The sequence below is a fragment of the Choristoneura fumiferana genome, chromosome 10 (genome assembly GCF_025370935.1).
Source record: "Choristoneura fumiferana chromosome 10, NRCan_CFum_1, whole genome shotgun sequence".
Lineage (NCBI taxonomy): Eukaryota > Metazoa > Arthropoda > Insecta > Lepidoptera > Tortricidae > Choristoneura > Choristoneura fumiferana.
The window spans coordinates 19,626,939-19,641,043 of NC_133481.1; the positions used below are offsets into that span (position 1 = coordinate 19,626,939).

The 14,105-nt window shown below is 40.0% G+C and overlaps 1 protein-coding gene across 1 annotated transcript; it reads right to left on the reverse strand.

The window, feature by feature from the left end:
- Positions 1 to 239: 239 nt before the first annotated feature.
- On the reverse strand, positions 240 to 5,108 carry LOC141431659 (uncharacterized). Its single transcript, XM_074092841.1, has 3 exons — positions 4,857 to 5,108; positions 3,005 to 3,214; positions 240 to 393 (listed from the first exon to the last, which is right to left on the reverse strand). Exons 1-3 carry the CDS (start codon positions 4,970 to 4,972, stop codon positions 240 to 242), a joined length of 480 nt encoding a protein of 159 aa, XP_073948942.1. The 5' UTR covers positions 4,973 to 5,108.
- Positions 5,109 to 14,105: the final 8,997 nt, after the last annotated feature.

Genomic DNA, 14,105 nt, shown 5'->3' on the forward strand with positions numbered 1-14,105 from the left:
AATTACAATCGCTTTCATCACTTCTCTCTGTCAAACGATATAGGATGAGGGTAGAAATCTTGTAGAGATAGATGGTGAATTCGACCGCGGGTTAGAATGTAGGTACGGCCTCTAATCACATTCTTCTGCTTCTCAAGTAAAGAACTCAGTTGGTCCAACTGACCCGGAAGGACTCGGTTGGCTCCCGTGGGGGCCCGGCTAAAAAAGCCATCTTCAATATATGGCCAGTCCGACGCTGGCTATGAGATTACTTGAAACTCTAAGGTCTTCCGCAGACAGCGGACTTCGTCGCGCCGCCTTCGCCACACGCTGAGCAGCATGAAGCGAGCTATCCTGGCTGCAGCCTGCTGCTCGGCGCCGTGGAGGGGAGACCGCACGATCTCCTTGCTGCTGCTGTAGACATGATAATCAAGATATCACACAGAGGATATCTACTGCTGGACGTGTTCAGCCATGGCCTTTCCCCAAAATCAACAACGACAATCGATATTTATGAGGGTACCAGATTTGTATCATATTAACGTATCGCACCTTCGTCGCGTAGCACCGATCAGTGCCGACGTTTATTAGACGTACATAAGACACAAATCGAAAATACAAACTGAGACATGAATGCACAGAAAAACCAGAAAGAGACCAGCGCTGGGAATCGAACCCAGGTCCTCAGCAATCCGTGCTGCGTGCTATAACCCCTACACCACCGCTGGACTGGAGTCTAGACACGAATTTCTCCTATGCACACATATCTCTGGTTGCTTTTTTCCACTTAGCTACTTAAGCAGCAGCACTAGCGACATCTAAAAAACCAATCCAAAAACAAAAAAAAAACATTCATAATAAGACACAAAAATTGAGTAGGTACGTAAATACAAATTTCTTACGGCTTATTTGATATATCAAATTTTAAAATTTTACCATGGGACAAGATTCCATTTTTGGCTATTTTCAGGAAGGACAGTTTTCCTTGTTGATGTATTTTAAATTTACATTTTTCTGCTTGGACATATAATTTCGAGTTGTCTATTTTCATTTGTACTCAATGGCAGCTTGGTAAATCATTAAACGGACCTCACGATCCTAGTGCCAGCTCTATCCGGTCACAACAACCAGACCAATAGCATCAGAGGTAACCGTGCCACGTCATAGCTCCCCTTGCATAACAAACAGGTAGGCTAAGCGACCCTAGCAGCGCCCTAACTTATGTAACCCTCTTCCATTTGCACGCAATGTTAACCCTAAGGGAGTCCTAAATTAGCTGAAGGGTGGCCAGGCAATCTAAAAATAAACTCTATACTATTTTGTGGTACTAAGTTAGGCTTGGCACGTGTAACTTTGTGAGTATTATTGTATATATCATGTTGGATACTTACGCCTGCGTCACTAAAGTTATGATTTTCTGACGTCTTTTCGAACCTTGTGTATATCAACTTCTGAGAATGAAATCTGTTTCTCTAGTCGAGCTTAGACTTGCAAGAAAAATCGTGCAAGTTGCATTACATTGCGGCGCTCGATTGACCACTACAAACTCGTTGGCTTTACGGCCTCGCATGTAATGCAACTTGCACGATTTTACTTGCAAGTTTAAACTCGACTTATGATACCTAAGCTCTTATTTTATAATAATTTAAATAAGTTCCTGTGTGGTTTTTTTTTGGGGAAATAGTGCGATAGTAAAAAAAAACTGTTTTGGATTACGTTTTTAGTTTTGGATTATGTATTCTTGTTTAGAGGCTAATTAAATATTTTTCTTTATTATTTCTATTCCCTAAACATAGTTGCCATTTGCCGCTAACCATTGTTTCTTGTAAATCGTATTTTTTACCCCACGAGACAGGCCATGCCTAGTGTGGGGGTGCTGACTGCACAGACCGCAAATGTATTCTGCGTCTTAATATTTTTGGAAATAAACTAAGTATTTGTATTTGTAGTTTCGTCATGCGAAATTAAGTAAAATGTGTATTATGCCAAACATTTATCATCATTACAATGATCCCCATTTTTAGTTGCAGCGAAACAGGACCACTCACCAACCAAAAAATGATCCTATAATTAGTCAGTTACGACACAATCGTGTAGACATTTTTCGTAACGGCTACCAGAAATGGTTATATGGGTAATATCAGTCGTAGTACGTCTATTCCTCTAGTTCACCAGTTGCTTCGGTTGGAATGGAAGCCACCTGCATCTACCGAGAACCAGCGGCTTTAGGTACTTGTCCCACCGCCGACGATGAGCGAGAAGCGAGTAGAGCGAGTAACTAGAAACGAGCGGGTGAGCAGCGAGAAGCGAGTGTAGTTTTGTCGCTGGCTATAAGCGAGTGTTCGAGTGCGACGGGCGATTACTCGCTCCACTCGACTCGCTCGTGCGGGGCGGCCGCCAAGCTGACATCGCTGAGCGAGTATATCTATAGCTCAGCGAGTTTTATAACTCTTGTCGCTGCGACAAAAGATGTAAGAGCGAGTTCTCGCCGACAGTGTGAACAGCCAGCGATCAACTATTTAATATATGTGTCTCTTTTACTCACACAGGATCTTATATCTTTTGTTCGTTTCTTGAGCGAGAAAATAGTCGATAGCCAATCGTTTCCTCGCTGGCGGTGAGACAACTGCCTTAACCAGGTCGTCCGTCCATCTCGTTGCTGAACGTAGGTACTAAGCTGAGTGTGCTCTAGCCACATTACACTACAGTGCATTTTAAACGAAGTAATTATTTTGCTAAAAAAGTTTATGCGTTAGGTTTAATGCTAAGTGGCTAAGCGAGTTTCGGGCAAACAAGACTACACCCAGATAAGAGATGATGAGCCAAAGGAAACTTTCAAAAATTTTTCATATAGGAAAATTTCGGAAACTTCCCGCAATTTGATTTAGGGGTTGAAACTTTCCGTTTCTTACATTTAAACTTCGTTTCTCGAGAAATTTTCTAACTTTTTGGCAACTTTCCGCAACATGCACATGCTGTAGTATCTTCAACTTGAGCTACACGTTAATTAAAGCCTTCAAAATACCTGTTCCGTCTGATCCTCTTAGTGGGCGTCAGGTCCTCCATAGAGACGGCTTTGGGGCCGATCTTCACGGGTCTCACGGGCGTGGTGCGGAGCTCGTCGAGGCAGCTGCGGAGGCGCGCCAGGTTGGGGCTCTGCTGGTGGCAGCGGGCCGTGAACTTGTTCACCGGCACCGAGAACAGCTTGCTCTTGTGGAGCGAGCGCTGGTGTCGCCTGTAAAACAGTAAAACATAAATTAAATAAATATGCAACTTGTCTCTTATTATAATTTTTTAGGGTTCCGTAGTCAACTAGGAAACCTTATAGTTTCGCCATGTCTGTCTGTGTGTCTGCTGTCTGTCCATCCGCGTCTTAAGCTCAGAGACCGTTAGTACCAGAAGGCTGTAATTTGGCATGAATATACATATCAGTCACGCCGACAAAGTGGTAAAATAAAAAAAACTAAAATAGTAGATTGTACAACAAGAGCATAAAATCAGCCATTTTAGCCAATACATAAATTAGCCACCCGAGCCGGTACGGCGAGGGTGGATAGACACGTCGAGGGGAAAATAGGTTTAACTTAATTAGGTATACAATACAATACAATACAAAGACTCTTTATTGTACACCAGACATAGTAAGCGATACAGAAAACAGATACACAGAAAAAAATATTAGGTATGTAGATTGCGAGGAAATGAAATAGCAACAGTGGAAACAATTATTCCTTTTCTATGTACCTTTTATTTTGTATGCATTCATCATCATCATCATCATCATCATCAGCCCGAAGACGTCCACTGCTGGACAAAGGCCTCCCCAAATCCAGTATGCATTATTATCATAACTTCCCTATTATATGTTCAGAAACGACTATCAAATGGCTTATTAAGAAACCTATCTGGGGTGCATCTTAATGTTCACTTAAAGTACAGTTCATTTAATGTTTACATTAAGTATCGGTAATACTTTTTTAACAATGCATATCTGTAATATTGTAGAAAACTTATGACATGCATGAGATAATAATTATTATTATAAATAAAACTTTAGTTTTTTTTTAATACCATCTTTTTAATTATATTGATTGATTTGATTGATTGGCTTAAAATATCGGGATTTGAATAAGTAAATTTCCACGGAAATACACAAAAATAACATCTTTGATTTCATGATTGTACCTACATAAGTAACGTTTACATTTTCGCCAAATGTCATGACTATGCGTAGCGGTTGAGATCAATCCCGAGATGATCCCGATTTTGAAAGAAAGAAAAAATGTTTATTCGGCAATATAGGTAAATACATTAACTTTGTAGGTAACATACACTAACTTGATGTAAGTATACTTATAGACAGCCGAAAGGGCTGGCAGCTTAGCAATGCTGAGGTACGGAGCCACAGCGTTGATTTTCAGCTGCAGCCAAATAAATAAAATAAAACTGAAAATAATTATGTTATACATTATATCGGGATACGTGACGTAATAACAGAAATAGAACGCAGAAAGTGGAGATGGGCAGGACATATTGCTAGAATGGACCACAGTCGTTGGGCGAGGAGAGTCCTGGAGAGAGACCCTGTGCTAACACCCGCGGTAGAGGACGACCACCAAAAAGATGGACAGATGATATCCGGCAACAAGCTGGCGTAAACTGGATGCGAGTGGCAATGAATAGGCAAGACTGGAAAAGTAGAGAGGAGGCCTATGTCCGAAGACAGGCGCTATAAGGGCTGTGATAGATAGATAGACAATATATCGGAACAGAAAGTAGCCCGTGTGTTATTCCAAACAGGCCCCTCCCCACACACACATACCTACTCACGAACTTTCGCGATTATACTATTGGTAGGATTTATTATTAGGACTTACGCAGGAGGCGTCGTCTGCAAGTTGTATCGTTCCCGGGACAACTCCCGTTCAGAGATATCCCCGGCCCCGGATCGGCTCACCGGCGCCGGAGTCTGCTGCTTCAAGCTCTCAGGCATCTTTAAAGTATGCTTCTAAAGTACACTTCGACTTTGAGGATATTTCGTGGTTTGAAATGTAAAATATCGCACAGGTGAGTACTTTTGTAATGTTTGATTGTTGACAGGTGAATCGTGATTGATCGGAAATATTTTTCAAATTGGGAACGGAATTTTTCCTTTGTTGAGACTTGGATGTCACGCGATTTGAAAAAGTTTAAAAATAGAAGGTTGTATACGGGAACTTAATGAAAATTTAAAAAAAACCTTGCTGTGCTCTTCAGTTCTTCTCACCAAAGGTGTTATCAAACCGCGGTGTAGATTTTTCAGCTCACATTTATCTGTTGTTTAAGTTATATAGGTAAGAACTATTACTGATCCTCAGGCCGCTTATAGACGTCCGCTGTTTTCACCCTTTCACCGGACTGCGGACCGTTTTTTGCAGTGTTGTGTAGTGAACCTTTGTTCTACTAATGTCATGTTGACATCTCATACCTTTGTCTACGAAATCATAGTGAAATTGATTATTAAAAGGTTCCAGATTCGCGCTGTCATCGTTCATCCACCATTACCTCTAGCAAAACCTACTAGACACTGGCAAAATTGTCCTCCAATGGACAGAGCCATATTTTTCTAAAAAATCTAATCTAAAAGGTTCCACCCTGAGCCATAATTGTACTCTACGAATTGTATTCTACTGTGTTAAAAATAAAGTTGTGTTAAATACTTGTGATGTATACATATAATTTAATAATATTGTAAATCTGTTTTAAAAAAAATATATACCTCGTTGAGTTTCTTGCCGGATTCTTCTCAGCAGAGGTTTTTCCGAACCGGTGGTAGATTTTTTTTTGACATTCATAAGTGCTTGTTATAGCCTAAATTGAATAAAGATATTTTGACTTTGAATTCAATTTGTTCGACTGTAAAACGTACACACATTCGTACACACATTCATTGTAAGTCATACTTACAACACCGCAAGACCGGCAAAAAAACCGGTCCGTTTGTCCGGTGAAAACAACGGACGTCTACAATCGGCCTCACTAATAATATAAATGTGAAAGTAATACTGTCTGTCGGTCTGTCGGTGTATGTTTGTTTGTTACCTTCAGGCTTAAACGGCTATTAAGATGAAATATGAGATCTTAAAAAGACATAGAACAGAGTATATCCGGCTTTCATAGTTCTTTCTCAGAATCAAGAGCACAATCGATTTCCGATAGTTTTAAAACAAAAGGCCCTAAAAAAATGTCAGTTGGGGACATTGGGATTCACATGGGGATTTTTTAAACGAACCATACTATGTATTTCTAAATTTAAAAAAAGGTACACTTTTTTTTTAAACTTCCGTTCCCGCGAGAAACAAATTGTTCACTGACGGAGCACGGGCAACAGCTAAGTAGTTTTCGATTCTTCAAATACAGCTGTGACCGACAGATGGACGGACACTATATATAGCGATATAAATGGTTCCGTTTGTCATCATTCGGGTACGGAAACCTAAATCATAATGACTAAAAGTACTGTTAAAAATTTCATTTTTTATACAAGCTTTTTTTACTGACGGTACTTTTTGTTGACTGTACTTGCATTGTCATTTAAACCATATCTGTACCAAATTTCCAGTCGGTACTATTAATCATTGAGGAGTTCCCTCCTGCGGAGACGATCCTGGCAGGACCACCAAGATGTCACTACCAGATTATAGTATTGTCACCAAATTTACATAAGTATGTCAAATTTCAAGTCAATTGGATCGCTGGCAGTGGGCCAAATTTAGCTTCCAAGGTTTGACCCAAACAAATAAATAAATAAACAGGGCAAGCTAAAGAAAAGCTTGAAGTAATAAAATTAACGTGCCCTTTATTAATAAACCACTCACCCTTTCCCTATATTTAGTGCATCCATTCCACCCCTAGTGAATGACAAACCGACCCCTCCCCAGGTAATGGGGGTTGCGTGTGGCGCCGCGGCGCCAGGCTATGCGTCGCCGAAACGGCGTGCGTAGGTACACTCGAACAAACTGAATCTTGTACCAGGGTGGAACCTTTGTGCACTACCATGATGAGATCCCATAGTTTATCAAGGAAATCATATTTATGACCCAGTCATATGGCCATATGGGTTTTCACCTCGGAATGAGATATGTCCTTCCCCGGGACTCAAAATATATATCCATCCCAGCCTATATACGTCCCACCGCTGGGTACAGGCCTCCTCTCAAAATGAGAGGGCTTAGGCCGTAGTTCCCACGCGGGCCCAGTGCGGATTGGGAACTTCACACACACCATTTGCAGGTTTGTGCAGGTTTCCTCACGATATTTTCCTTCACCGTAAAGCTCGTGGTGCACATGAATTTCGATAAACTCAGAGGTGCGAGCCGGGGTTTGAACCCACGATCCTCTGCTTGAGAGGCCATAGGTCGAACCACTCGGCCACCAAGACTTGAAATTTCGTAGTAGCCCCTGTATATTAAATGATGTCTGTGAGTGCGGCATGGGCACCCAACATATTGTAAAGTCTAGCCAGTCTACTAGAGCGACGCCTGGCGGGCGACGCGGCAAGTCGGCGCGCTGGCGCGTCTGCTCGAACTTTTGCGTGTGGCGCCGTACTTCGATCCCCACTTCAAAAGGTACATTTTTTAGTAGGCAATTAGGGGGACCTGTAATGCTCGACCCTGTACTGCTCAGCCATCACTGTACGACCTAAAAATACGAACTCATTTTAGATATTTTAGATTAGAATTATCAAGTCGTACAATATTAGGTCGTGCAGTATTAGGGTGTCCAATTTTGTTATAATCGGAATCCAATCAAATCGAATGGCCATAGATTTGTGTTAGGTTGTGCCAGGACCAAATTAAGTTATTTTCTACAAAATTTATTAATATTCGGTGTACTTATCAGTCGTGAGAATCGATTGCTTGCTGTCAAAAGTGTGCTCCGATTATTAGGTCGTACAAAATCAGGTTGTCCCATAGCACCTTGAACATTATCGGTACAGGGTGATAAAGCTCGACCCGTGTTCCAAGTGACATGTGATTGAATTATCAGGTCGTACAAAATCGGTCGAGCATTATCCAGGTCGTACAATAATTACACCCGCAATTAGGTTTTACGTATTGTGTAACAGGGATCTTTTATGGCTTTATTAGAATCATCATCATCATCATCACAGCCTATATAACGCCCCAACCCCAATGAATGCTGGGCCAAACAAACAGGCTTCCTCTCAGAATGATGAGGAATATTAGAACCATTTGTTACTAAGTATAATATATGTTCTACTACCCGCGACTGCGTCCGCGTAAATTTCAGTTTTCACTATCCCGCGGGAACTGCAATTTTTCGGGACAAAACTATCCTACCTATGTCCTTCTTCGGGATTCAAACTATCTGTATACCGAATTTCATCTAAATCGGTTCAGTGGTTTAGACGTGATGAAGTTGAATATTTCGCGAACAAATCACTGAATCGAAAAATCGTCTTAGCCGATAAAAGACCTATCCAACGATACCCCACACTAACACTTTTTTATAGTACCATTTTGTCGGCATAGTTTAATTATATATCCGTGCAAAATAACAGTTTCTAGCATTGATAGTCCCTGAGCAAAGCCGCGGACGGACAGACAGGCGGACAGACAGACAGACTTGGCGAAACTATAAGGGTTCCGTTTTTGCCATTTTGGCTCCGGAACCCTAAAAAGTTGCAAAAGTAGCTTAAGCCCCATTGTCAGAGATGCCCTGTGTACGACAATTGGTCGACATTATATTGTGTTTTCGGGATTTCAGATCTTCTTCTTCTTAGTCGGACACTCTTGTCAGAGTGGTCGTGGTTGCGCAGACGAGGTACATGGAGAGATGTTCGGTGGGTCGCAGACCCTTTCGAGGACAGCCCTCTTAGCGATGTGCTTCCATTTCTGCCGGTTAGAGGCGTTGCGAGTACACTGGACCATGGTGGACTCAGTAGCTTTTTTAATCAGGTCAGTCCAGCGAGTTGGTGATCGGCCGCGTGCCCTCCTGCCTTCCACCTGCCCCTGAACCACCAATCTCTCCATTGAGTTCTCATTTCAGACACTTACTAATAATAGTGGTATTGTGTAAAATAAAAATCGTAGGGAGAGGGAGGGGTGACGTTGAATATGACTTTCCAAAATCCGTAAACGTAACATTTTAGACATGAAAATGGTTCAAAACTAAGCAAGTACTGGCTGTTTTGAGTTAATCTAAGTCACTCGAAGTAAATTAAAATATTTATTACTTTTACTCCCTAGGGACTAAAGTACTCACTTTACTCCCGCCTCTTAAGGCTATATTGACGAGAAGTGAAATAGTAGATTGTTCAACAAGGGAATAAAACAATGCCATAATGACACGAGATGTTTCTTGTGGCTATAGTTCGAGTGGCATTATGGTTGTTTAGTCTCCCATTAAATACTCTACTTTTCACTTTGAATGCGAGGAAAAAAAACAATGTTCTGTTCAAAATTACAATATTAGGTACTTTTTAAAAACGTACGCTCGACTAATGGACAGGCTATCTGTTCAAAATACAAATAGGAAAAAAAATTGTTACGCGGTTTATTCTTTTCTTTTATTGCTAATGAAGTGACGTTTTAAATGCTTGCATATTTAGCCAACAGTTTAATAATTTAAAACTAATTGGACTATGCATATATACATAAAATGAATTAATCCTTAATATAATTGAATAGATTCATATTCTTAATCATTAATTGTGTTTCACGAGACTAAATCGTGTTTTTTTTAAATATTTTTGCACGGTTGCCATTTTGAGGTTATTTCCACGCCCTAAAAATCCCCCATTCCCAAACACCGTGCTGGCTGTTTAAGGGTTTCCAACGTAAATTAAAAAAATACTTTCATCCCTAGAGAATAAAAAGGAGCTTTAGTCCCGATATGCAGAGACTAAACTAACATTTTAAGAGCATGAGAACCGAAAAAGGAATATCCCTACCAGGCTATCTCCACTGTAGGATATATGGTTTTTTTTTCCACCTGTCCCACTGGTAGAGATAAGTGGAGCCTATATAGACGTTCTTATTTTAGTGGGGATAGGTACGTGGAAATATTATGATTTTTTATCTCTACTGGCGGGGACAGACACAAATTAATTCCATCTATCTCCACTACGCATGAAGTGTTTAGTAGATAGTCTAGATATGATATAAAAAACTCTTTAAAATATCGTAAGTAGGTATGATAATTTTGATTAGTGGTCCCACGGCTATTGACCAACACTGGGTATTAGGTATTAGTCTAAGAGGTGGCAGGATTTTTTAAAACGATCATGGAAACGGTTAGGTTCATTTTTATGTGTTGTAGAGTGTCTGCTGATGTGAATGATTTTGGTCTGCCTGCTCTCAGTGGTTGCAACTTTTAGATATAGCGCATAAAAGAGGCTTCATAGTTGCGAAAAAAAAACGATAAACAGAAATGGTCAGTTTTAGTACATACTCGTACATATTCAAAGTATGGCGTCTCCGCATGTGAAACGAATCGGTCTTCCGGTCCTTGTGGTTGTATTTCGGAGCTATGACGCGCGCAAGTCGCTTTATTGTTGTGAAAAAAAAAACGATAAGGGAAATGGTCAGTTTTGGAACAAAGTCCAAGTATGACATCACCGTCGCTGAAACGAGTTGGTCTGCCGGCTCTAAGTGGTTGTATTTCAGAGCTATGATGCTCGCAAGATGCTTAATTGTAAAAGTAAGTCCTTAAATCCCTACCAGAGGGATAGTTAGTAGAGATAAATGGATATTTTTTTTCCACCTATCCCTACCAGTGGAGATAGCCTGGTAGGGATATGTAGGAGGAAGAGGGGAAATATCTATAGTACCTACACCTTTCATTAGGTCGATGCATGTATACGATACATATTAACGCTAAGGCTGTATGGATATTATTATGTTCTCGATATACATACATTATATCGATACACAACATAGGTACTAAAGAAGATTAAAATTAGAGGTAAACAATGGGCGACCTTATGTTAAAGAGCGATCTCTTCCAATTAACTTTCGAGCAGTTGAAAATGTGAAATAGACATATGCAATGACCATGAATGGATAACAATTTCTAATTTTGATAATTTCAGTAACAGTTTTTGATATTTTTGGCAACTGTAACGTTGCCGAAACGTCGAGTAAATATTACTCGTGTAAAAATAGCGTGATAAGTCCCGTTTAATGGCATTTGACTATGAATTTCAGTTCAGTTTTTTTTTTTCAATTTAAATGTTGAAATTCTTCTGTTGTAATGTTAACAACTGTTCCATTAATGTCTCTAAAAATTAGAGTTTTTTTTTCATATTTTCCTGTTTTAAACTACTTCTTTTACAGTCAAATATCCATTTGTGTGCGGAAAAAAGAACGCTCTATATAACACGATAAATTTACGTCAATCTAATTTAAAGTCTAATATATCGACATCGTTTAGGTAGAGTCGATACGTGAGAGGTGAGGTCACTATGACAGGTCAAAAAATGCCATAAAAATTCCGCTCTCTGTATATAACTTATGTAACATAAGTGTGCGTCACAGACTGGTCAGTTCTACTTTTACCCGCGACTGCCCGAAAGAGAGTTGTGATTTTTTGGGTTATGATATGTACTTATTACATAGTACATATGTATAATGGTTCGGGCAGTCGCGGGTAAAAGTAGAACTGACCAATCTATGACGCACACTTAATTGAATCCAGAATGATGAAACATCGCAACATGCGATAAATTAATATACAAAAACAAAAATGTTACCGTGGTACCAAGTCATCGTGATATTTGTAGATACGGCCGCAGAAAATCCGTCCAGTATTTTTGGCATTGTCATTGTGACTTTATAGGACGTTGACTGTTCATAATGGTATTGCGTATTGTTATTGTTGTAAAAAATTTAATATGCATTGAAATGAGTCACTATACACCGGAAGATGGTGCCACAAAATATTAGGTCATTTGTACCAGTATGGCGGTTCTTCAGGGGTCTAATTACGGAATGACAAAAAAGAAAATGATGGTCATAGCGCTGGTACCGGCGGCCCAATCGCGTGGGCGTTAATCGAACGTGTCGGATAAATAACGAGTGTCGAACGATTTGTTCCACAAAAATGCTTGTATTTTCCGATAGTCGATGAAAAAAGATGTAGGCGGTAGCGTAATCATACTTCTCCGATGTGACTTACAGCTCGCCATACCGACGCGAACACATTACTTAATTAAAAAAACAATTCACCATTTGTACCAGGCTAATTTTTGCACAGCTAATCATCGTCGAGTAGCCATTCACGGAAATCACCTTGCCATACTTTGCCGACGGTTCCCAATGGCCGCCATACCGCCGCAAAGGGCTAAACTTTTTTTTTGCAAAACAAAACAAAAATCAAAACTTTTTTATTTTTTTCTAACAAACTTAATCGTAAATTCAATGTACGCCATCCTAGACCCCAGCTGACGTCGCCTGTCACTACAAATATTAAACATTTGGCTTTACATATGCTTCTTCGGATAAATTTAAGTGTAATAAAAATTAAAATACTTACTAAATCATTTTTAAAAGTCGCTGAACTAATGTTGTTCGGTTTGACCAGTACTATCTATGTTAAGCCGCGTATCCACTAGAGGCAGCCTCGGGCCGAGCGGCTGCCTCGCTCCGAGGCCGCGCAAGTGGAGACGCTGCCAAAGGCACGGCTCAGACTGAGGCTCCTTTGAGCACGGCCAAAAAACCGACAAAATATGGCTCGGCTCGCGGTGCTCGGCCTGAGGCTGCTCTAATGGATACGCGGCTTTAAATTTTAATTATTTGCCCGTGTTACAGGCCACACCCGGTAGATAAGTGGTGAGTTTGAAATCCGGGAATACCTTTCCACTCTTGAGGTCCAATCGGGCTTCTTTAAAAGTAGGCAACAGGGGGGCTACTACGAAATTCGAAAATCGAAGTTCATATCGTACCGTCCCTCTCACTCTCGTATTAAATAATATTAGTATCCATAGCACCAGCTTTACTTAGTTTGGGACTAGGTCAATTGGTATCAAGTGTCCCATGATACCTATTAAAAATATATATATAAAATGCCGTGGTGGCCTAGTGATTTGACCTATCGCCTCTCAAGCAGAGGGTCGTGGGTTCAAACCCCGGCTCGCACCTCTGAGTTTTCGAAATTCATGTGCGGAATTACATTAGATATTTACCACGAGCTTTGTGGTGAAGGAAAACATCGTGAGGAAATTTGCACAAATCTGCGAAGCAATTCAATGGTGCGTGTGAAGTACCCAATCCGCACTGGGCCCACGTGGAACTATGGCCCAAGCCCTCTTGTTCTGAGAGGAGGCCTGTGCCCAGCAGTGGGACGTATATAGGCTGGGATGGATGGTATGATATATAAAATGTGGAATGTGTTCGGAAATAGTTCCGATCCGCATTGGCGATCCAGGGCGATCCCTTAGCTCAAATAGCGAATCAGCTGTGTTAAAAATGTAGTTGTGTTAAATTCTTGTGATGTAAGTCTTTTGTCGGTTTTTTTTCTTTCTTCAAATCTGCTACACACATAATCAGATAATACACACAGCCATAATCAGATAATGTATGAGTAATGTTATGACTCATTAGGTAAAAATAACATTACAAATATGTTTTAAAAAATATACCTCGTCCATTTCCTTGCCGGATTCTTCTCAATAGAGGTTTTTCTGAACCGGTGGTAGATTTTTTTGACATTCATAAGGGTTTGTTAGAGCCTAAATTTAATAGAGACATTTCGACTTACACTTTGAAAATATTTTTTTAAGTTTAAAAACAAAGCTTTTTAGCACTGTGAAGGCTTAATAAAATTGTATTGTATTGTAAAACTTTTTATTATACATATAAACACATGAAAATAACAGCACACAGGATAATAAGATGTACAAAGGCGAACTTAAAAGAAAAGAAAGAAGAAGAGAATGAGAACAAGAAAATGTTATCAATTTATACGTAAAATCTTTATAACTATCAATGTATTTATTTTGTCACCTTACCTAAGCATAATATCAATCAACGAATTCATAAAAAAAAAAACATTTTAATACGAGTTCCCGAGAGTGTTGTATAATAAAATGAACTTCTATTAATCTATTAGGTAGTATTATCTAA